At 45.5% G+C, this 23,325-nt stretch overlaps 1 protein-coding gene across 1 annotated transcript; it reads left to right on the top strand.

The window, feature by feature from the left end:
• Positions 1-15,968: 15,968 nt before the first annotated feature.
• Positions 15,969-22,640, top strand: CHST7 (carbohydrate sulfotransferase 7). Its single transcript, XM_065075112.1, has one exon. It carries the CDS (start codon positions 16,089-16,091, stop codon positions 17,505-17,507), a length of 1,419 nt encoding a protein of 472 aa, XP_064931184.1. The 5' UTR covers positions 15,969-16,088; the 3' UTR covers positions 17,508-22,640.
• Positions 22,641-23,325: the final 685 nt, after the last annotated feature.

The following is a 23,325-nucleotide window of genomic DNA, read 5'->3' as shown; positions in this document are numbered from 1 at the left end:
TATTGCTTTCCTGATATATTCAGTTCATGAGTGACCTGATTCTCTGCTTTGCTATCCAGTTTTAAATCAGGTAATAATGGAAGGTAGTACCCATGTACTTCACTGTGCTAAATGAAGGAAGCCAACTTACGTGGCAAGGGAGCAGATGATCTAACAGATTTATTTACTCAAATATTTTAGGTTAGTCCTGTTTAATGTCTTAGTTCCTGCGGCAGGATGCAAACCCCCCTCTCTCCCCCTCCCTCCTTCGATATGGAAGGAGTAGACACATCTCCCTCTCTCCCTCTGCTGTTTGTTTGGCCCCAGAGCCCCTGTCCAGGGCCATTAGGAGAAGGGAGTGCCAAGGCGCCAGGGAGCCACTCGGCACCCGCGGCCAGTGTGAGGGCTATTTGGAAGCTTCAGGGGCACCCGCAGCCAGTGTGCGGGCGCAGAGAAGCTTCTGGAATGCCCACCGTCAGATCAGCCAATAGAAAAACGGGACTCTTGTCGAGACTCCGCCCACTGTCACGGGTGTTGGAGCACGAGCTTAGCCACTGCCGCTAGGAGCCACGGCGCCCTGCTCCCCGGGACAGAGACTCCGCTTGCCTTGCCGCCACCTGGGTGGGTAAAATTAACCCTCCCAGGATTGCGAGTGCATCTACTCTCCGTGAACATTTCCACGAGTATTGATACCTTCCGTGCACATTTGCACGTGTATTTTCCATACTCAATACAAGTACGTGTATCCCTTTAAAAATAATCCCACACCGTGTTCAGGCAAGTGTGTACTCTTCCCGGACTCAGGGGTGGCTCCAGCAGTGTTTTGGGTGAAGCCACATACACGCACAATGTGAACCTCCTGTTGTATTAGTTGCTGCCCCTTAATAATTTACTGAACTGATATCCGGACCTGTATTCAAGTCACTTTGACCCTCTTGTCCCTTAAACTAACCTCGGTGCCTCCATGACAGTTCCTCACAAAAGTATTTCCTCACTGCCCCCAAGGAGCACACAGGCTTTGCCGCTGGTCAGCACTTCCAAGCCCCGGGTGTGAGATGAGCTAAGGAACAGCAGCAGATACCACAGCATGACCAATGTGAACCAGGAGTAAATATCAGAAACATGCACTCCTGTGCATCAGCAAAGACACTGATCACTTTAAAATGCACTGTCCCATATGCTGAAATGCCTCCAGAATATCCGACCTTACCCAGACAATGAACAGCATCTCCAGGCCTTGCCAGTGAAACTTCTGGTGTTTGGTGCACTTGAATCCAAAATCACACACACACACACACAAAAAATTCCAAGAAAGGGTTTGCTGGTGAAAGCTTTGCAGGAGGAGCTCACGGCCTTCCAGAAACTATAAAAGCAAAAATTTTCCAATTAGTAAAAGCCTCTTTTCAGCACACTTTAATAGTCTCCATTATTTTACTAGTTTTCCATCATGTCGCACAGCATATTTCCGGGTTTGGTTGTATTTCTCCCTCTGGGATGTGCTGTGATGCTGTCAGCAGTTACGGGTGCCTGACCACATTCACACATTCTCAGCATCCTGGCACTTTTCAGCCTCTCAAACTGGGGCCTGTCCCCTTCTCCTCAGGAATCGTTGCAGACTCTTCCTCTGGGCCAGAGCAGGACCACCGGCTTCCATCTTCTTGGCTGAGCTCAGATTTACCATTCCATCCCTTCACCTCCAAACATGACTTCCTCTTTTTATTTTTATTCTCTGCTTTCTGTGCTGGCTGAAGTTGCTCTAAGCTACCGACTTACATCACTTATTTTTTTAAACAAAACAAACATAAAAAAGATGGTAAGTACTTTAAATGGAGTGCCCCTGAATTTGACCCTCACATGAACTGAAAGGACAACCGTGTGACCCATTTTAAACACACCATCACTGATTCACGGTAGAAATTTCATTATGGACATTCATTTTTTGAAGAACTGCTGAGCAGCGGATAACAGCATATCTTCAAATTAAATCCAGTCCAATAAATAGTGCAAAATTAAATCATTCAAAGTCTGGTCTGCCTTGAGCTATGCTTAAGCCCTGCACATGATTAACAGATTAGAATGCGAAAAAAAGCAGCTTAATCTGTCCGCTGCAGAGATACTTTTATTCTCCTGTGCTGCAAATTGTTTTGTCTCTAGATACCACAGAAGCCAGGCCTTGCCTGTAGGCCTCAGCAGATGGTGTGGCTAGAGGAGCACTGAATTTCCAATTTATCCTGAGACCTGTATATTTATGTTGTGTCCTTTTAATGATAATACTGTTTTCAATTATTCTTGCAAAGAATTTATCCTTATTATACTTATTACAGTAGTATTCCCAGTGAAGACTGACACACACAAACAAACCCTGAGAGGCTCAGACATGGGAAATGACTGGTCCCAGGCCATGGAGTAGTTCAGTACAAAAAAAAAGCAATGGCATCCAGATATCCTGAATCCTACTATAGTGCCTTATCTGTAACAACACAGTTTCTGCTGTGTGGCTGTCACCTACCCTCTGAAATAGCACTTTATACTAGGTCATTTAAATCCTAAATGTTCCTTACCAGGAACTTCAATTAATAAACAAAGCTGGCATTACCAACCTTTATTTTCTTAGATAGATCCTTTTTTCATTTTTGACAAGGCTGCATAACTGTGGGACTACATCACTACATTTAAAATAGAAGTGACTACAGTAGGTATAAGGCTCAATCCAAAATAATATAAACTGAATTTTTCCAGTGTGGCAGGAGCATGTTTCACTTTCAGCAGAAACAGAGGTGAGAGTCTTCAGCATTTTGTATAATGAAGCCATTATATACCTGCAATATTACATGCAGTGTGTATAGCACCGGTGACAAAGAATATCAGGCACACATTGAGAACTGTGTTCAGGTGCCTGGAATATCACTATTCAGTCTTTGGCACCTAAATAATCAGAACATCACTAGCATCATTTGCATTTCATAACTGCAACTCACATAAATATAGGGGCATATCAGAATAACAGTGAGATACACTGGTATATTAATGTGTTTTTAAACATGCAAAAAATCTCCTTGCTGGACGAGGTGATGTTCTGCAGTCTATTCTGATACCCACACTTGCTTATGCCAGCGACTTCCATGTTTTCTGCCAAAGTGCTTGAAAGAATCAGAAAGCTGCTGGCACAGGGTTTGGGGTTTTTTTCAAACTGACCAGTAGGATTTTAATGTAGTTATTCTTTTAAATGACTAGTGTAACACTCTCAAACCCCTGTGTGGACTACGTGGCCAGGTCAGACTTGCCTCACACAGGCTTGGAATAGAATTATATACCAAATGGTTTCCTCTTGGTAAGCTTTCATACAATCTCCCTCTATCCAGACTTCAGAAATGAGTCAGGTGATCCATGACCCAGTTTTGAACAGGAAAGTTACCCCACCTGCTGTGGTTCCAAGAGCAAGGTTTTAGGTAACACTAAGGAAAAGCAGTAGTTCTTAGTTGTATTTTTCCAATTAATTTATGTTTGAGCAGCTGGCTTTCTTGTGTCAGAGGGTTTTGTCTAACATTAATTTCTGTAGTGACTTCTACTAAAACAATGGTGACGTGTTTTTAAGACTATTCATTGTGATAAGGCTGTGTTGAGAATTTAAAAACCTGCTTGTACATGTCATGCTATTTTTCTGGAGAAAGACATCAGGAAAATCAGAGTCTGTAAGGTGGAGAACAGTGAGCACTTTTTAAGTTGCTTGCTTAAAAATAACTGCATTTTTAGTGATCTACTTCAAATTCAAGTGGCCGTCTCATACCTGATTCATCTGTAAATCTTGGAGTCTGTCAAATTCCTGAAAAAAAAATACAGTCTGAGATATTGGATATTTGCGGAAAGACTGGCTTTCCAGACTCTCCAAACTGATAACCACAGGAAAATAAAACATAACAATGTCCACAGCTAAGCCTCCCAGACGCTCTCCAGTTCCCCTCAAATCAGCGAGAAGCACAGTGCCACCAAACAGCACTTCATTCCATCCCAGGCTGGATGGGGCTTTGAGCAACCTGATCTAGTTGAAGATCTCCCTGCTTGTGGCAGGGCGTTGGACTGGATGACCTTTAAAGGTCCCTTCTAACCCAACCCTTCTATGATTCTATGAAAACGGCATTTTATCTGATGAGCTCCTCACTTGCAGTGCCAGACTCTGCCCTTCCAGAGGGTCAAGGGCTGGGGAAACAGCCCCCAACCATTCATTTTCTCTCTTTTATTATTGTTGTTGAAAGGGCATCCATCTCCATGTTCTTTCTATTATTTGGGGTTTTTTTTAATGTTGTGACCAGGGAAGCAGCAGCTTTGCACATACCACATGTGATAGGCACATATCTATACACAGCCTAGTCAACATAGGCAGCCAGAGAGACATGGTCAAAGACACCACCAGTAAGTCCACAAAGTGTCAGCACCTTTCAAATGTCTCAAATTTGCTGTGAATAAGCAGATCAGCTGGGCTCCTGCAGTCGCTCTGCATATATCCAGCAAGCGTTAGTCCAGCTAACCATTCTAAGCTTGTCCAGAGTGCCTGGAGAGGCAATGGTGTGTGCCCCCAGAAGATCAAATAGTGCTGAAGCTCAGAGTACGTCTGCAGTGCTCCAGCCAGGGCTGCAAGGAGGTCCCAAGCCCCATAAAGTGATTTTTAGTTGAAGGCTGTAGGGCTGGGGGAAGAGAAAAAAAGCTGTCAGTAAGATGAGAGTGTAGGTGAGAAAAATTTCCCCAGGTTTAACACGATGTGAATTATTTTCATAAAGAGAGTCTCTGAACTATTCTATGCACCTAAAATAGCCTCGAGATTTCAGTCTGTCATGTGCTCTTGTTTAATTAAGGGTTGTTAAGAGTCCTACTGAAGCTATTTCGCTAATGTTTGTATTATAAAGGCTCTGCGACAGTAGTGTGAGAATAACAGGAATAATCCTGTCATCATAATGAAAAACTAAAGGGAGCTCTGAGTTTCTAGTTCTGACTTTGTGATACAAAAAAAAAAAAAGTTGTGCTTTTCTGTTCAGCTACATTTTATATTGATTCAGTTAAATTCTCCAGTCCTAATTTAGACTTCTTGGTCAAACTCAAAGGCATTTTTTAGAGCTTCTATAAGGAAAGGTAATCTTGGTATTAACACTGTGATTTTGATATTGAATTTACTTATGGAGCATTGCATATAAAAAAAAAAAAAACAAAACCACAAGAACCTGACTTTAATTTCATTTATGCTTTAACTGGTTTTGTTGTAACTTAGTAATAGGTACTATAGCTTTGGTGCCATCTTTTACTGATTTAATTTTATTGGTTTTCAACCTCTAAATACAGTTGTCTATATCAGAAATACATAATAAATCACATTTCTGTCAATAGGTAACACAGGTAACATGAGTACACCACTCTATCAAACTAAAGCTGTAGCTGTTCCATGTTGATAAGCTTATGATTCTTGCAGCTGCATCCAAAGAGTCACCTTCCGAGGATGCTGCTTCTGGACCAGTGCAGGCTGACACAGAAGGGGACAACGTAAAGAGTTAATACAACAGTTAATACAAACAGGAGAACTGCGTGGTGCAGACAGGAAATACCCTTTCTGGTTTCGTTATAAGTAATTTGTTTTTGTCTGTTATTAAAGCTATGTTATTCAAAGAGAGTCTGAGAAAGTGAATTCTTTTTCATTCCTGAACTGCAAAATTACACACCTTAAAATGATAATAGAAAGACAGCAGTCCAGTTTGATCAGCAAATTAATTGGCATTGAAATATTAGCCATGTGCTGTTTCATTTGGTCTGGGTTTTTCCCAAACTGAAATAGATAAACCCATTTTGAATTTTAAAATCCTTCCGCACTTTTCATTTCCTGTAAATACTGTGTAAAATGTTTCGGATTACAGTGGAAACCAGTGTATTTTTTTCAGCTGAGAAGCTGTCTCCTTGTCTACTGATTGATGATGAGGGTACTGATGGCTGACAAACATCCATAACTTGAAAACCTGAGACGTATCACTGTAGTCTATTAAACCTATCTAATTGGTTTTTATTTTCTTGACTATCTTCTCATTCAAGGGCAGCAGAAATTGAGACAGCATTCTGCAAAGCCACACAGGTGTCAACGTCAGTTTTACTTTCATCATGAGTCAGTTGGACGCATTGCTAATTAAATCAGAAAAGGCGTTAAATGCTCTCTATTTGAGTGCATTACTGAGAAGGAATTATGGTCGAGGCAGTAAAACTCCATCCTGTAACATGTGAAGCTGGAACTCAGATCACAGGGAGCTCTTGTTCAGGCCACGTAGGGAAGGAAAACAATTTCCCTAACACAAACACAGATAATTTTAATTACTTCAGTTGTTTTTACAGGAGCACTCTAAAGAGAAACTGAATTATTTTAGGACTCCCACAGGATAAAGCTAAATTAACCAAGTAAATAGACACAGGGCATCTTAGATGCAAGACAAAACATTTAAGCAAACTGATTTCTCTGCAGAAATACTGTCAGGCTTTCCAGAGGAAGAAGGATGGCACTGAGCAATCCTTAGGCATCATCTGGACACTTGGAAGTCAGTAGAGCCAAACTACTCTGAAAAGTGGTGATTTACATTTCCCTACAAAACCTTTTTGTTGGTACTGTATGGTTTGGTACATCAAAGCCCAAGGTACTCTCGGGTGGAGAGAGTTCATACTGTAAATTAGACAAAAAAAGAAAATAAAGTTTTATAAGAAAAGCGCCAAACAAAATGGATCAAGAATGAAGGAACTGAGACTAAAGAGTTTCCCAGAGTACTGGGCATGGCTGGACTGACTGATAACCTTGATGACTGCCAGTAAGTCAGGATTCCAGGACCCAGGACAGCTGGAAGAGGGCCATGTACCCCTCACCTGGTCTGTGGGTACAGGCAGTATCCCTCAGGAGATGACCCAGACCAGACCCTAAAAGGAGGTCTTTAGTGTCATCAGATGAAAGTCTGCTACACCTGAGACACTTGAGAGGCAAGATGATAAGAAACACCTTTATTTTAAGTCACACCATAGACTGTGAGCTGGGGTGAAAAACCATTTGGAAGTCGCTCCACCAAGACTAAGTAGATAAAACCTCAAAACAACTGAATTGTAAAGGGTCTGTTTAGCTACCTGGTTCTGCTTGTTTTGGAAGCAGGCCTGAGTCTTCATGGCGGAGAAGTTACTTGAATCAGTCTCAGTTACCAAGAGGACATCCCACTCCCTTTGCAAAACAGCTGTGGGTGCCTCAAGGAGCCTCAGAGAAGATGCACCTTGCCATGTTTGTGTTAGGCTTACTCTGGGGATATGAGAGTATATACTAAGCCTTACAAGGCAATAACCCAGTAGTACGTTTCCATTCTTTTAGCTATTGTTAGTGAATACAGGTGGGAGAGCCTGGTCCTTACAGCAGCAAGTCAGCTCAGATGTAGGTGGGTGTCCAGCACATCCCTCAAAGTGACTCCTGGCAGAAATGGAGGGCAAGAATGCAGAAAATTGTCAATCACCAAGTGCCAGGCCCCTGAGGGCACCCACAGACATCACTGTCCCTGTCCAGCACACCTCGGGCCCCCCAGCCCTGCCCACAGCTCAGGACTCCATTTCAGACCAGCTTGGGGCCACCAGTCAAGAAATGTGCAGATCAGTTACCTTGCTTGAGAACTTACCTTCATGAGAACTCTGACGGAAGCAGCTGTGGCAACAATTTAAAATACTTAAAATATTAGAAAATACAGTAAAATTTTCTGCCTGTTTTACCAGCAGTTAGTTGTACAGTGATTTCAGGGCCTGTTTCCCCACAGCAAGTTGAAGGGGAAAATACACAAAAAAAGATCCCCAAACAGTAAAACCACAAAGGATAGTAATTTGTCAAAACAAGATGTAAAATAGGGACTTCCTTCCATTTCACCCCAGTAACTAAACAAATGTGAACAGCTCTCTGTAGCTCCTGTCTGGGCAGTCACTTCAGCATCAGGTGGGTCAGTGCTCTTCCCTGGAGGTTGCATGACCAAACCATCCAGCAAGAGGATAAACAAAAAAGCCCATGGGCAAGAGGAGTGAGGACAGTGAAGGAAGGACAAATAAATAAGATTTATATCAAGGAGACTACAATAAAGTTTCCTGTAAGCAGAGCAGAGGCATAGAGAATTCGAATCCATGTCGATGAACTTCATGGCCATCAAGCTGGAGCAGCCTGATTTGACCCATTCAGTCCTATCACCAGCCCACATTCTCTTCTCCATAAAATCAAGTCTGGAAGCTAATAAATGATGCAGAAACCCTGCCTCGACTTAGGACAGTTCTAGGAGGTGCAGAGATCAGGTTTTCCCACAACATTTCTATAGTCAGCCCGAAGGCAATAGGCAGAATGAACAGGAATTTCTTGTGGGAGGAGAATGTGAGGAGCATTGCAGAAACTGTGCTGAGATCAGCTTGAAGCTTTCAGGCTGCACTTAAATACTTTCTGTTTTAGCTGCATGGTTCAAATTAATTTACACAGCAGCTCTGCAAGTACATGTAACTTTTTTGTTATTGTTCAGCTAGAACATTAGTTATCTCTCATTTGTAAATCAGCAGCTATATCCTGTACTGACCTTTTACTGTGTGGTTTTCTTCTGTTCGCCTACTTGCATAAGCAGTTGCGTTTGCAGGTCTTGTCTTCATTTTTCTAATAGGTACTCTAAGAGTGAAGCTACTGTGAGAGCAGAAGAGCAGAAATTTCTGTGCTAATGCTTTAGTAAATTTTATGAGACAATTTTCACAGTTGTTATATAGAACCTAAAATTGCATTAAATTGTCTGCACAGCTAAAGCAGCAAAGAGCCTGACAATTAACATTTGCATACCAAGAACTGCCCAGAGTAATTTTAAACAGGCCCCACCTTCACAGAAAACTTGTGTAAGCATTTTGTCCTAATCCCTTTTTTTCTGCCAGGGCGCTGATACTTAATGTACCCTTTACTTCTTACTCCCATCTAAGCTCAGTCCTGACACTGAGAAATGCAGGTAGCAGGTATCTGTCCTGCAGGACAACAGTACCCTGTCCTTGTTCTGCAGCTTTGAGAAGCAAGTCTCTCTTCCATCTGACAACCACAAGCTTTAGATAGACTGAGGAGGAGTAAAACACCCGTGACAGCTGATGTGCACATCAATACAGTTTTCTGTGTTTGTTACAGGGATTCTCAGACATACACGAGTCTGCGCACATGGGGGGTTCCTACCAGGAGATCTTCTCTTGTCCTCACAAAAAAATAACACAGCTTATTGCTTTCCGTTTTTAGTATAATAAACTTCATGCAGTCAAAGTTTATTATAAACCATAACCATGAGATTTCCTTTTAAAACTATTGACATCTAGCAGCTTACGATCAGCTTGGTGGGGCTCAGCTTCGGCTGGACACACCTGTGGTCACAAAGACCTCTGTTTAGGAGCCACGGAATGAAACAGCAGCACTGGAACGGTAAGCAGGGCTGTCCTGCAGAGCCTGAGGACACGGGGTCAGCCAGTATGCAAGTTCTTTGTTGTTGAAGGTTACAGTCAAACCAAAATGGTCTTCATAGCATTTTAAGAATACAGACGCGTCACTAAATAACTGGTGTGTTGCATCCGCAAAGTTATGCTGTGATCCCTTTGGCCAAGTTTTGTAAAGCTTGTCGTGAAGGGCCAAAGCAAGAGATAAACACCAGTTTTAAAATCTGTTGCATTCATTCAACAGCTGGAAAAAAGAAATTATGGCCTGTTAACTACCACTCAAGCTGGGAAACTCCAATTAACAGCGTAACAAACCCAAGAAAGACTTCCTCATTAATAAGCAGTAATGACAGCCAGGGAGCTAAACAGGTTCCCAGAGGTTCCAGGAACACAGGAGTTTCCCAGAATCACTACCTTTATGCCCACTAAGTTTCCTCTTAAAAGGTGGTCATCTGGCACAAGTATATACAAGAATAATTTTCAAGTGAATTCTACTTTCTAGCATTTATCTTTCTCACCTACAGGCACAGTAATGTCTCCTGGAAATAATTTATATCAGAATTTCTGAGTTTACAAAATGGTCTTTAGAAAAAGTGATGGGACAAATTTATCAAGTAGGTGCAGTGATTAAGCCCTCAGCATTTGCATTTGTACATGCCAGTACAGATTTGCGCATAAGACTGAAATGAATAAAAAGGCAGGTAGATTCTCAGTCCAAAAATTATATTCTGTGCATGAAACTGTTCCTTATGAAGGCACAGGAGACCTCTAAGTTTTCGTTACAACGGCTGTCAGAGGGGTTTTTTTTGAGAAAAAAATAATCCCTGGTTAAAAATAGGTCTCTAATTTTCTAGTTCATTTATTCGCTTGACTGAACTGTAAAAGATTTAGTTCCCTAATTATACCAACACAATGGCTTAACTTGTTGAGTTGCAAAAGCTTGCTGTTATTCTTAATCAGCATCTCTAATTCAGCAATAGTGCGCCTATGACAATGAGAGAAAACAAAAAGATTTGTGGTTTCTGCTATTACAAATAATAATTTCCCATATATTTTAGTGTTGAGGCACTTCGTGTATTTGAAGCTGTGAGACCACGAACATGTTACCATCAGAACAATTTTTCTTCAGCAGCTACTGTAAATTGCCAGGCAGTGGGAGGCTTGACAGAGATGCTGACTATTCATGTAGTCTGAGCCCATTTCTAAGTTGTGAGGTGACTGTCTCACTGGTAATGGGAGAACAGAGCACACTTCTCAGGGGAAATGCTTCAAGAGCCCCAATTAGAGTTATCACGGGCGTAACTTAGAAATACTCAAGTAGCACTAGCATTGGGTTGGATTGTAGAATAGATGTTTTCTTCTTTCATTGCTACTGATTTATCTGAATTCCCACTGTTATAAAAAACAATAGATTTTTCCTTCTGAACTTCCTTTTGAACCTGAATGAATTCATGCACTCTGCTCTGCTTTCCACAGCCTGCATTTTCTTGTTGCATTTTGTAGTAGCATTATCTATCACCTTCAATGAGGGCATTATCTTCTTTTCTTAGAGGAAGTTAGAGGCGCTCTCAAGATCACCAATAACATAAAAGGGAGCATCACAAGATCGCTGATGACACAAAAGGGACCATGGTTTAAATTTATAAAAAACCTTGCTGTCAATTTTTTGTCATTTCAATACCCAGATATCACATTATTGGAAAAGCCACATCTCGGGAAAATGCAGAAGCTGGCTAAGACTCCAACACTTACAGTGTAGTGTATTTGTATTAGTAATAGGTTCATCTTTAAAAATCAGAAGCTGAAATGAAATGTATCTGCTTCTCTTGGCTGCAGAAGAGCTCTCCTAGCTAGGCACCCATCAGGTGATGCTGGACTGTGCTACCAGGAATCCCTGAGCTCCAAAGCAGGCTGTGGTGCTGGATTTGGCTTCATCTGAACACCCCGCCAGCTCACACTCTGTGCCTGGCTCTTACATCAGGCAGCAGAGAGCAGCACCGCACTTACCTTCACAACTTTACCAGTTCTCAGTCAAGAGTAACTGGAGAAAACTGGAGAGAGGAACACGCCTCCTCCCTACCATGTGGTCCCCGATTTCAACCACCAGCTCCCCTCAGTCCGGAATGGCACTGAGGGGTCTTGTCCCTTCCTGCTGCCCCCACTTTTTTGCAGACAGCCATGGGGTGGTGTGATTTGCATGGTGACATCTTGATTATATTAACTAAATGCTGAAGCTGTACACCTGCCTTCTCTCAAATCAGCACACAAACTCGGAGGTCTGGACTTGTTCCAGTTTAAATAGCAGAAGAAATACACAGACAGTTGTGAGCACCAGTTTTCCTGCCTCGTTTCCTGAAGAGTGACCTCAGAAGTATGTGCAGAGAGGTGAATTGCCACCTTCTGCACATGGCTTTGCATCTGAAGCCCCCTAGACCCAGCTTCTCATCAGCCCCTGGGTTAGAAGTCTCCTCTCCTTTTGTCTGGCTTTCCTCTTCACATCCTTGTGGGGGACTACAGTGGGTCCATGGATTCCCTGACGGAGGGCATGGGAACAGAAATTAGCCTTGAAGATATGAAGGCCTACCCGTGAGAAAGATGCGAGTAAAGGAGTATCCAGAGATGTTAAGGATGTACCTGTGAGAGAGAAGGGAGTAAAAGAGTAACACTGATGATAGCAAAATTAGCCAATGAGATGTTACTGCTGTAACTTGTAACCAATAGTGAAGAGACACATGAATTGGTAAAACTGTATAAAAATGCACTTGTGGCAATAAAATGGCATCTACTGCTTTCATCCTGGAAGAACTTGGTCTATGTCGTTTGTCCGTCTCAACCATGACACATCCTCTAAATTTCCAGTGAGCCTCTCAAAACTCCTGTGATATTTTTGACCTTTTGCAGGCTCTCAACCTCTGTTCTGCTTTGGGGGAAACTCCACTGCAAAAAATCCCCTCTGCATCAGCCGCCTCGCCTGGATTGTCGTCTCCATCCTACTGGTCTCAACATGTCCCTTCTGAAATGTGAGCTACTAAGACTGGTCTCACATATGAAACATGTGGTATTGCACATGTTGTAACATCTGATGACAAAGCAACTTCAAAAGTAAAAATCTTGTCCTAATTTGTCAGCTTCTTGAAGCTTTTTAAGCTGCCATTAACCACAGGCTTCCTTGTGGCTGAAGCCTGTAAGTGACAGTATGTGCAAGCAGAGCACTCATTAACAGCCAGGATGTTTGAGGGTGGTGCTCCCTGTGCAAAGCACATTTAATTTTATCAGCTAATCAAGCTATTTTTAATCACAAAGCACTCTTTGAAAATGACAAGAGCATACGAGAGCCCAAAGCTGGCTAGATATAGAGGCAACTATTTCTGTTTTGAAACCTCTGCTGAGAAGATGAAAATTATTCTGAGGCTGAAATGTGGCATTCCAGCATTTACTGCCTCTCTTGTCAGCAGAAGTGCCATGGGAGACGGAAGAGCAAAAATTAAGTTAGAGAGATAATACACAGGAAGCCAATGTTATGTTACATTAAAAACAGCCAGTACTTTCAGTAACAAGCTTGGAAACTAGAAAGGAAATACTGCTGTACCAAACTATGCAGAACATGGTATGCCTATATATATATTTTTTTTTGCTTTATAAAATAACATAAAGCACAGAATTAGCACCAAGAAAAGGCAGGAGCTAGATGGCGAACAGGCAGGCAGCTTCGCAGATCAATGGAGGAGAACCTGGCTGCCTCTCTCGAGTACTGAATGGTCTCCGAAAGAGATGCAGAAGAACATCCGGATATGTAAATGGTGTATTTAAGGTTCATTGAAAAGGCCTAAATGGGGTAAAATCATCCCCCTTATCTGTGCTGAAGACAGAGCAAATGAATACAGAACTGAAAAGTGACAAAAGTGAAAGCTGATCTCCTCCCAGCGCTGTTCGGACCAGCAATCTACTCCCCAGTGCTCAAATTGGGTACTTCATGTGACCCCTCAGGAAGGCTGGAGCTCAGTGATTTCAGGCTTAGCTCAGGCACCCGCTCAGTGCCAGAATGAATCCTGCCTCTGCTGGGATCTCCCCAGCCAAAAGAGCCCTAAGCCAAACCAAACAAACTAAACATTTACAGGCTAATCCTCTTTCAGTAGAGGAAGGGATGCAAAGGTGCATAACAAAACATTAACTGTGATTCTTCTTTGGTTTTATAATCTTTTAAGAACTGCCAACATTTTTATCTTAGTAAGGATGTACCCTGTGGCAAAGTGATTTGCATATTTCACTTTTTCCAGAACAGTTGTCACAAAAGTTTGTAGCTTCATTGTATGAAAAAGAAAAAATCAGCGTAACATGTATATAGTTTTATTTCTGTGATTTCTCATTTTTCTGGCAGACCATCTTAATCTGTGGGAAGTTTAATTCCTTTCAAGACAGCTTTACTTTACTTAGGCAGTTTTAAGACCTTGATTTTAGTTTTTAGACAAATTTGTATCATATAAACCAATACAAAATTATGTTGAAGGTAACATGAATTGCACTGTGGCTCCTTTGTCAGCCACGGTGCTGGTGCTACTGCCAACTCTGTATTTTGTATTACAAAGGGGAAAGACCAGCAGCCCAGAACTATCCTCATCTGCACTCTTCATGATCCCATCTTGGTAAATCCTCCAAAATTACTTAGAAATAATTACACAGAAGTCCGCTACACTGGAGATGCCTCTTCAAAATGCTAGATATGCACCTTCTTTGGATAGGTGAAGGTTTTTTGGCAAGCCTGTGGCATGGTTTTGGCAGGTGTGTTTTTATCCTGTTGTCCTCCTTCAGTTGCTTGAGGTTCTGGATGAAATCCTGACCTTTACAGGGTCAAAGCTGAAACTCAGGTGTATCTCGCTGTTGAAAGCCCAAAACCATGATGAATATGCACGCTGGGGCACAATTTCCTATGCCATTCTACATTCTTCTGCTCAAGAGACTACCAGTCTCGTTTGGCACCATATTTTCACTTAGCAGACCATAAATGGCAGGAAGCCCAGTCTTTAACACTTAATTAACAGAGGTCAGGTGAAGTGTCACCAGGCAGACTGCTGGCTCACCACCTAGGCGGAACAGACACGTGCTTTTTCTCTCGCATTGTTTTGTGCTCCCTGTATGTTGCCTGATAAATTCGAAGTGAGATTACTGTTTGATAGCCAGACATTCAGACAGAAAAATGCAGAGTGGTTGCAGACTCTGTATCTGTATATTAATACTACAGAAAGAGCTTTTGTAGAACTTATGTAACTAGTGGGTCATTAATGTGCCCTGTTGTATGCGATATTGTTGACTAAGGTTGTGTCACGTGCCTTACTACAAGTGAATATGTACTGCACAGACTATTCTGAAGGTCAAAACATCACACACTAAGAGTGAGAATTGTGTAATCCTCACCGAATTTCACTCTGCATGCCACACTTAAATATTGTATTCTACACAGGATGATATCCATTGCCTGGAGGTTATGACAGTCAGCAGCCCCTCCTACACAGTCAGCAGGATGGGGACATCGCTTTCCTGCCAGGTGGATGCCGTAACCAGGAATATGGGATCGTGGTCCATCTCTTCCTATGAGCATCTTCCAAGGTCAGGCAGAGGCTGGGCTGGAGATTTTGAGGTCATACAATTGAATTTAATCACCTGAAGTCAACCTCTTGTTGACTCACCATCCCACAAGATTTAAGCTCACCTTAGATGTCTAAAAAAGTAGAAGTCTGAGCTGGTAACATTATGCTCTCACTGTAATTAATAACGAGAAGGGTTATCAGAAGGCTATCGGACATCCAAGACAGGCTGGATGTCCCTCTGTGGGTGCCCATTGCTGCCTACCAGCTGCAAAGGGTGACCAGCTCAGAGTGACATGGAACTTTCAGATGCAAAAACTGGAGCAATGAGTCATGACTGAGATGCCCGTATCCCATCAGCTCGCACACAGAGACAAAAGCGTGGCTGAGAAATCCCGCAGCTCCCTACAGCACCGAACTGCAGTATTTCTGAAACCCACTGCAGATTTTAATAGCTGTCATGCATCCCAAAAATACACCGGCACCTCTTTTTGTAACTGTAACGTGTTCCTTCTCTGGAGACCCAGAAGATAACAGGTCAGTCTGAGCTGCTCGGTACCTGTTCCGGATAACGTACCTCCTTTGCGGTGCTCTCTTTCCCGGGCGGGGGTGACACCCGAGGTGTCGAGCCCGCCCCTCCGGCCCTGCTCGGGGTTGGGGGGAAGGAGGGAGAGAGGCCGAGCGAGGGGCGGCCCGAAGCCCCGCGCAGCGGGAGCAGCAGCACCCCGCAGCGCACCGGCTGCTCAGGCGGCGGCGGGGGCAGGTGCGGGCGCTTCCGCGTCGCGCTGCGAGGAGGAGAAGAAGAAGAAGGAGGAGGAAGAGGAGGAGAAGGAGAAGAAAGAGGAGGAGGCGGCGGCGAGGGCGGGCGGGCCGGCGGCCCCGAGCCTGGCCGGCGTGCCCGTGGGCGTGTTCCCCGGCGGGGAGGGCCGCCCGCAACTCACACCCCCCGCTACCGCCGCCGCCACCGCTAACTTTACCTCTTCGCGAAGAGCTGCCCTCCGGCAGCCAGAGGGTCTGCGAAGCCCCGGCGGTCCGGAGCCGCCTCCCCTCCCCGCGATGAAGGGCCGCCGGCGGTGGCGGTGGCGGGGCGAGCATCGCCGCTTCGCCGCCGTGCTGGTGCTGTACACGCTGCTGCTGCTCCTGCTGGTGCCCTACGCGCTGGACTACGGCGCCCGGCGGGGGCGGGAGGACGAGGAGCCGCTGCTGCGGCGCTGCCCCAGCCTGGAGGAGGCGCTGAGCGAGTGGGGCTGGGAACAGCGACAGCCGTCGCTGGACGACGAGGAGGAGGAGGATGAGGCGGGCGGCGGCGGCACGGCCGGGGCAGCGGGTAACGGCAGCGCGGCGGCGGGGAAGCGACACATCTACCTGCATGCCACCTGGCGCACGGGCTCCTCCTTCCTGGGGGAGCTCTTCAACCAGCACCCCGACGTCTTCTACCTCTACGAGCCCATGTGGCACCTGTGGCAGGCGCTCTACCCGGGGGACGCGCTGAGCCTGCAGGGCGCCCTGCGCGACATGCTGCGCGCCCTCTTCCGATGCGACTTCTCCGTCCTGCGCCTCTACGCCGCCCCGCCCGGCCCCCGCGACCCGCTGGCCCCCGCCCCGCCCGCCGCCGTCAACCTCACCACGGCCAGCATCTTCGGCTGGCGGACCAACAAGGTGATTTGCTCGGCGCCGCTCTGCCCCGACGCCCCGCGGCCCCGCGGGGAGATCGGCCTCGTCGACGGCGCCGCCTGCGAGGAGACGTGCCCGCCGCGGGCGCTGCGGGAGCTGGAGGCCGAGTGCCGCAAGTACCCGGTGGTGGTGATCAAGGACGTGCGGTTGCTGGAGCTGGGCGCCCTGCTGCCGCTGCTGCGGGAGCCCGGCCTCAACCTGCGGGTGGTCCAGCTCTTCCGCGACCCCCGCGCCGTCCATAACTCCCGCCTGAAGGCCAGGCAGGCGCTGCTGCGGGAGAGCATCCAGGTGCTGCGCAGCCGCCACCGCGCCGAGCTGCGGGGGCCGCCACGCCACCAGCAGCAGCAGCTCCTCTTGCCGCCCGGCTTGCTGGGGGGCGGGCGGGCGCCGCAGCCCCAGCACCGCGCCGAGTTCTTCCTCGGCGGCGCCCTGGAGGTGATCTGCCAGGCCTGGCTCCGCGACCTGCTGCTGGCCCGCCGCGCCCCGGCCTGGCTCCGCCGCCGCTACACGCAGCTGCGCTACGAGGACTTGGTGCGGGAGCCCCGCGCCGAGCTCCGCCGCCTGCTGCGCTTCGCCGGCCTGCCGGTGCCGCCCGCCCTGGAGACCTTCGTGCTCAACATGACCCGCGGCGCCGCCTACTCCTCCGACCGGCCCTTCCTCATCTCCGCCCGCGACGCGCGGGAGGCCATCCACGCGTGGCGGGAGCGCCTCAGCCGCCAGCAGGTGCGGCAGGTGGAGGCCGCCTGTGGCGAGGCCATGAGCCTCCTCGCCTACCCCCTCAGCGGCGGCGACGACCGGTAGCCGAGCCCGCCGCCGGGTGATGGCCGGGCCGGGCCGGCGGAGCGAGGCCGGGCGGAGAGGGCGCCTCGGGCGGGCCCCGGGGCGTGCGGTGGGGTCCGGCTCTGCCATGGCATGGCGTGGCATGGCAGCAGCCCTGGCAGAAGCAAAGAGACCCGCCTTGCCTCAGGTACAGGGTCTGGACCCCCATTCCCACCGCTGGCTTCGGTGGGGCTGGGTTTCCTCTGGGGACTGTGGCCGCGCTGCGCCAGGGTGAGTGGACAGGGCACAGCGGATATTTTATTTAAGATAAAGGTTTGGTAAGAGATGTCCTGTGAGCACAGCGTCAATCGCAGAGCCTTTTCAACATGAAACTGACCATGCGTGATGCATGGGTGTTCTTCAAAAAGACGTCATCAAAACTTAAAAATCCCCCAAGTGAAGACTCGGCAAGGAACCAGAGGGCTTGGAAGGTGTTGCTGTGAGAGCATTGCCGTTCCTGAGTGCCAAAGCATGCTCAGCTCTGTCGTGTCACTACTGAAACACATATAAGGGGCTTCTGTGAAGTTGGCTGCAGAGGATGGTGGAGACCTGGATGGGCAGGACACCTGCCATAGGGAGGACACAGCTTTCCTGCTCCCAGCCGGCTGGCTCTGTGGGGATGGTCTCTGTCCCTGAGGGCTGCTGATGCTCTGGGGGGGCTCACCAGCTGAGGGAAGGGGAATCGCATCCAACTCTGTCTGTCATCTGGAGCAGTGGGGTGAGCGGTCACGCGGAGGAGGTCGGCATTTGACTGCTTACATCTTTCAGAGATGTTTGTGGCAGGTCTTCACTTTTCTAATCAAATCTGTATTTCTTTATAAAGTAGAATTTTCTAATATATTTATATAGTTAGGTGGTGATACTCATGTGAAATACAGGTGACTAACATGTTGCTTGGGGACGCGTGTGGGGTGACTGTAACTGGAAGGCGAACGCTTGAAATTTCCATTTTGTTTTCTCAGCCAGATGAGAGAATCACTTTTCTTCCCTTGCTTCTGGGCTGACACATTGTGCCGTGCACAGGGTCCTCCTGGTCACATCCCTTCCAAACAATAACATCCTCTCAGCTGGCAGCTCCTGAACAAAAGCAAATGTTTCCTAATGAGGCTAAGACAAATTAATCATGGAGTTTCCAAATAAAAGCTTCCTTAAAAAAAAAAAAAAAAGAACAAGAAAAACCTAAGTTTCATTTTGCATTTTAAAACTACATTTTCCTGTAGGCATCCTGCAATTTGTATGAGAAGGGTATGAATGTCTGTGTGTATGTGTGAGTACCTTTTATTCTTTACTTCTTAATTTGGGGATAGAAGGTTCCGTTGTAATTTAGGGATGTGTTATTGTAACCTCTTAGAGAGTGCTTTTGAGTCCATGACAGTCTGGCAGCATTTAAAAAGCCCCACATGAGGTCATACGGATGGTTACATGCAGTCTTCAGATACAAAATGAGAATGTGAACTTCAAATTGAGGATAATCCAGGATCAGGAAGAAAGCAGTATTTATATAAAGTGCTGGAAATAAAGACGGTTCAAAGACCTGATCTTGGAGGAAACGTTTGAATTGCATTGTAGGTTTTTGCCCTTCAAATATTGTGCTGTAAAATGTGCCAGTGAGTTAGCATGAACTTTCATTTATTTTAGCTCTTGTCCTTCCTTGACTCTCCCACCTGAGAGAACACTGGCACAAGAAGCAGGTTTCTTTCATTATCTGACAGGGAAGTATAGTCATTAAAATGTTTTTTAGTATCCATTTCACGGTAGCATGCTTCATACAATTCTGCATCCTTTCATGTCTGCTTGAAGTAAAAATTACAGAGACAAGGGTTTTTTTTTTTCTGGAACAACCTTTCATGTTATCGAGGGGATGTTTCTGTGTTCTCTCAAAGGCACTGTGAAACCAAAATTTGTCTCTGGGTGTTCTAGTAGTATTTAATAATGGTATTTGAAAAGATGGACTGTACCTGTATTAATGCCGTGATAACCTATGTCAGGTAACATAACTTGGAAAACTTTTCTGGGAGTATATCCAGCCTGGCTTTTACTGACAGGTTTGGGAAGAAAGTAAGATTTTTTTGCATTCCAAATGACAATACGGTACTTATTTTCTTATGGGAGATTAAAAGCCATTATATCTTGTTGATTTGTTTTTAGCAAGTTGCAGTCACAGATTTGTACAGTGCAACTGTTCAGCATTTGCTTCACCTTGACAGGGAATCTCATCTTGCTGTTTCAGCTGGAAATGTCTTTCATAAGAAGTTTTTAGAAACACACGTGTAGTTTCACTTACACTGGTTCATCATGATGAGGAAATAAACGTTCCCATGTAGCTTAATTTGATGCTTATAGCTGGGAAGAAATCCACTAACTGCAAATTGTTTAGTACTTTCTGAAGCAGTTTTCATGTTTGACATAGATACATCTTCTGTATCAGGACTTCTCTCAATGGAAGTTGTTCACTAACACAATTGCTTTTTATTAGTGACTAATGCAATTTTTTTCTCACCCCAATCTGTTCTTGTAGGTGTTTTTGTATACTGTGACAAGGGGTCTGGTGGGCAAAGTGTACAAAATATGTCAAGTGCAATTCCTGGCTTGCATTCAAGGCGCCTGAGTTCATTAGAAGACTCTTTAAATCAATCCATAGGGAATATCCAAAGCTGAAAAAGGGGTAAGTAGCCCAGAGTGGGATCTTAGACCAAGATGTGCAAGAACATCTAAGACTGGATGGTGGTTGCCTAATGACTGATGTTGTGACGTGTGTGCTTTGGTCACTAGAAGGCTTTCTGAAATTCCCCCGCCTAAGGAGGACAGCCAAGGCTCACCAGCAAACACATCTCATTTTTCTTTTCAGGGTGTTTTAGTGGTGTCACAAAGGTGTCACTCAGGATGCTTACAGTATATCCTTGTTTGCCTTGTAACCCATACCTTGAAGAAAAAAAAAATATAACCCTTTTACTGTCAAATGTCAGTGTTGGTCCTTACCTGAAAAGATGGAAACAGGTCTGATTAGGACAACCAACACCGAGTTCTGCTGGCAGAGGTCTCTGGGAGTGAGGAGAACCTGCTGAAAGCAGGACACCTGTGGTTAAACTGCACTTTGAGAACAGATGGACATTTATGGCTCAGTCATCAGCTTTTTTACAGTTAATGGGCTCAGTTGAAATTTGGAACTCAAGTCCCATTTCTACTGAATGATGCAGAAAACCGAACCGTAACAGCATCTTTTGGAGCAGAGGATGGCATGATAAGCAGGGGAACAATAAACATATTTTATAGCCAAGCCAAACTTGGCAGGCCTAGAATCTGGGAGCAGGACTCAGCCACAGGGTTTTAGTAGTTCAGAGTGAGATTTGGGAAAAATACCTACTTGTGCTACATTACATGTAATGATCTAACAACTTTAATATATTAAGAAGTCGTCATGGGAAATGGGAACAAAGCTGACATGCTCACAAGGCTTATTTCTATCATCTGTTTTTACTTAACATTTGATCATCCTGTGTTTGCCTTAAGGGAGGCAGAAACTTAAGTGATATAATTATATGTAAAAGGCTGTGATATTTCCACGCCGGAATTGTTAATTGCTCTCTTACAGCATTATATCTGTATTTAAATTATTGCTTTTGGTGAGACAACTGTAGCAACATACTTGTGAGAAATGCTTGAAGTTCAAGGCCAAGAAATGCTTAACCCCTGTGTTACTTGCCCTCCCTAGAACATTACTGGTGAAGTCCTCATAGGTACCTATGGAATGTACTCACATATTTCAAACGCTATGGAAATAGTTCAGTAGCTCTCCCAGCTGAAGTATCCTCTGAGAAACATTAAACAGTCATGAAGTTACTTATTTAACAACTTCAGTGTTGCACGGGTTGTCTTGGTTCCCCCCTACCCCACCCCATCGGGCTGGGCATCAAGAAAAATTCTGAGTTTCTACTTTAAGTTCTCAGTATCACCACTTTCAGTAAGCATGATGATTTAAAAAACAATGCAGAACTTCAGTGTTAATTATGGTAATGCAATTAAACAATATTTCAGCGGAGAACTGAACTCCTGAAAGACTGAGCGCCAAGAACCTTGACAGCACGTTCTGTTCCTCTCTTGAACATGAAGAGTTGCCGCTGAGGGTGTCTGGTGGTACCTGGAGTACAGGGACAGTGTGAATGGTGTGTGTCATTTCTCAGAATTGCCCTGTGATCCATGCAGCGCTGGGACTACCTTATATGTTATGTTGCCATTAGTTTCTAACTCGACATGACACTGACCACTGTAGAGAAGGATATGGGAAAAATACACTTGCCAAAGCAACTCCAGCGCCTCACTGGCTCTGTGTGCGTGTGTGTGTGTGTGTGTGTGAGCGAGGGGCTGGGTTGTCCTTTTCTTGATTGTGATTTAAAGGGGTTAGTGGTAAATCCAAACTTCTTAAGGTGGTGGTTTTCAATGACAGAGGGACTTGTTGATGTTGCTGGGGTGTACCTTGGGCAATCTCGGTGCCACGCAAGTGGCTGGAAGCTGACTGATGTTTTAGCACTTCTGGCATGTCTGGGTGTTGAGTCCCAGGGAATTCCTGCTCCCAGCACTGAGGCATTAAGTTGTGCTGCTGACCTACGGCACCTGCAGCACCACTGCTTGGTCCTGGTAAATGAGAATCGGGTCTTCCCCTGGCACTTCCGAATTTGTGACCCTGTTTCCAGTTGTCCAGCTTTGCCAAACAGTTGTACATAGGCTGAAACTTTTCATCTGGGGCTTAAAGTTCAAGTCTCTTTGGAGAACTTCAGTCAACACAGTGTGTGCTCTTTTGAACCCAGGGTTAGGATGTAGTGGTCTTTTGCCTATGTTCAAATGCTCTCAAAGATGTTTCTTTGAAATTGTTTGTCACTTCAGTGTTTTGGGACAGGAGCTGCAGTTTGGGTAGGGGAAATGACCTCTGTGCAGACAATGCCCCCTGGGTTTTTTTTCACCTCTGCCTTCTATAATGATTTGGCCAAATATATTAATGTTTGTAAAAAAAAAAAAAAGGAAAAACACAGATAGCATGCGCTCAGTAAAAGTGGTTTTGGTATGTGTGTGTGTGTCTTTATTTTATACCAAATAAAATCTGCATTGGTTTTATCTTCAGTGAGCATGCTCAAACCTCTGTCTGTCCCACAGAAAAGCTTGGTGTGGTATAAGACTTAAGGCAGTGGGAATCAAAGCCACGTAGAAAGACCTCTGAATCCAACATTCAGCCTTCCAGTGCTTCCTAACGGAAAGGGCTATAGGTGAGAGGGAGGACACATTAAAGACATGAGATAAACACAAGGGGGCAGGGGAAAGGAATTGCCTTTGAATTTTAGAGAGTGGGATTTGTTGGGCAAAGGGCTTGGGTGTGAGAGGGATGAGGGACTGGGATTTGATGAGGAGGGGCCGCTGGAAGCTGTGATGGGTTTAGTTGGAAAAGGCAAGTAGGAGCATGTGGGTGGGAAGGAAGGGACACAGAGACAGAAAGCTGGGAGAAGTGGGGACCAGGAACGGGTCTGCAGCAAGGCACCGCAGGTTGCCCCAGGGGAATTGTTTTGAGATGGAGGGGGAGAGCTCAGGGGGAGGCAGAATCCAAATCGTAGAGGGAAAACTGGTAGCTCTTTAAAATCAGGTCTTTCCACCTCTCCACTCAAATGACTGTGCAATCAACTGGTGGTGGACCAGCCCCTCTGGTGGAGTGCTGGTCCACAGGGCAACAGCGAGTTGCCTTTTGCTGTCCCTTTCTCAGCCCATACAAACACATTTCCCCAGCAAACCAGACTTGTCTCCTCTCCTCTGCATA

The sequence above is a fragment of the Columba livia genome, chromosome 1, assembly GCF_036013475.1.
Source record: "Columba livia isolate bColLiv1 breed racing homer chromosome 1, bColLiv1.pat.W.v2, whole genome shotgun sequence".
Classification (NCBI taxonomy): Eukaryota; Metazoa; Chordata; class Aves; order Columbiformes; family Columbidae; genus Columba; species Columba livia.
Note: the sequence above shows the minus strand (reverse complement) of the source record. Positions and strands in the feature narration are given on the sequence as shown.

Coding starts and splice junctions, on each gene's coding strand:
- CHST7 (XM_065075112.1), top strand. CDS start 16,089: ATGAAGGGCCGCCGGCGGTGGCGGTGGCGGGGCGAGCATCGCCGCTTC.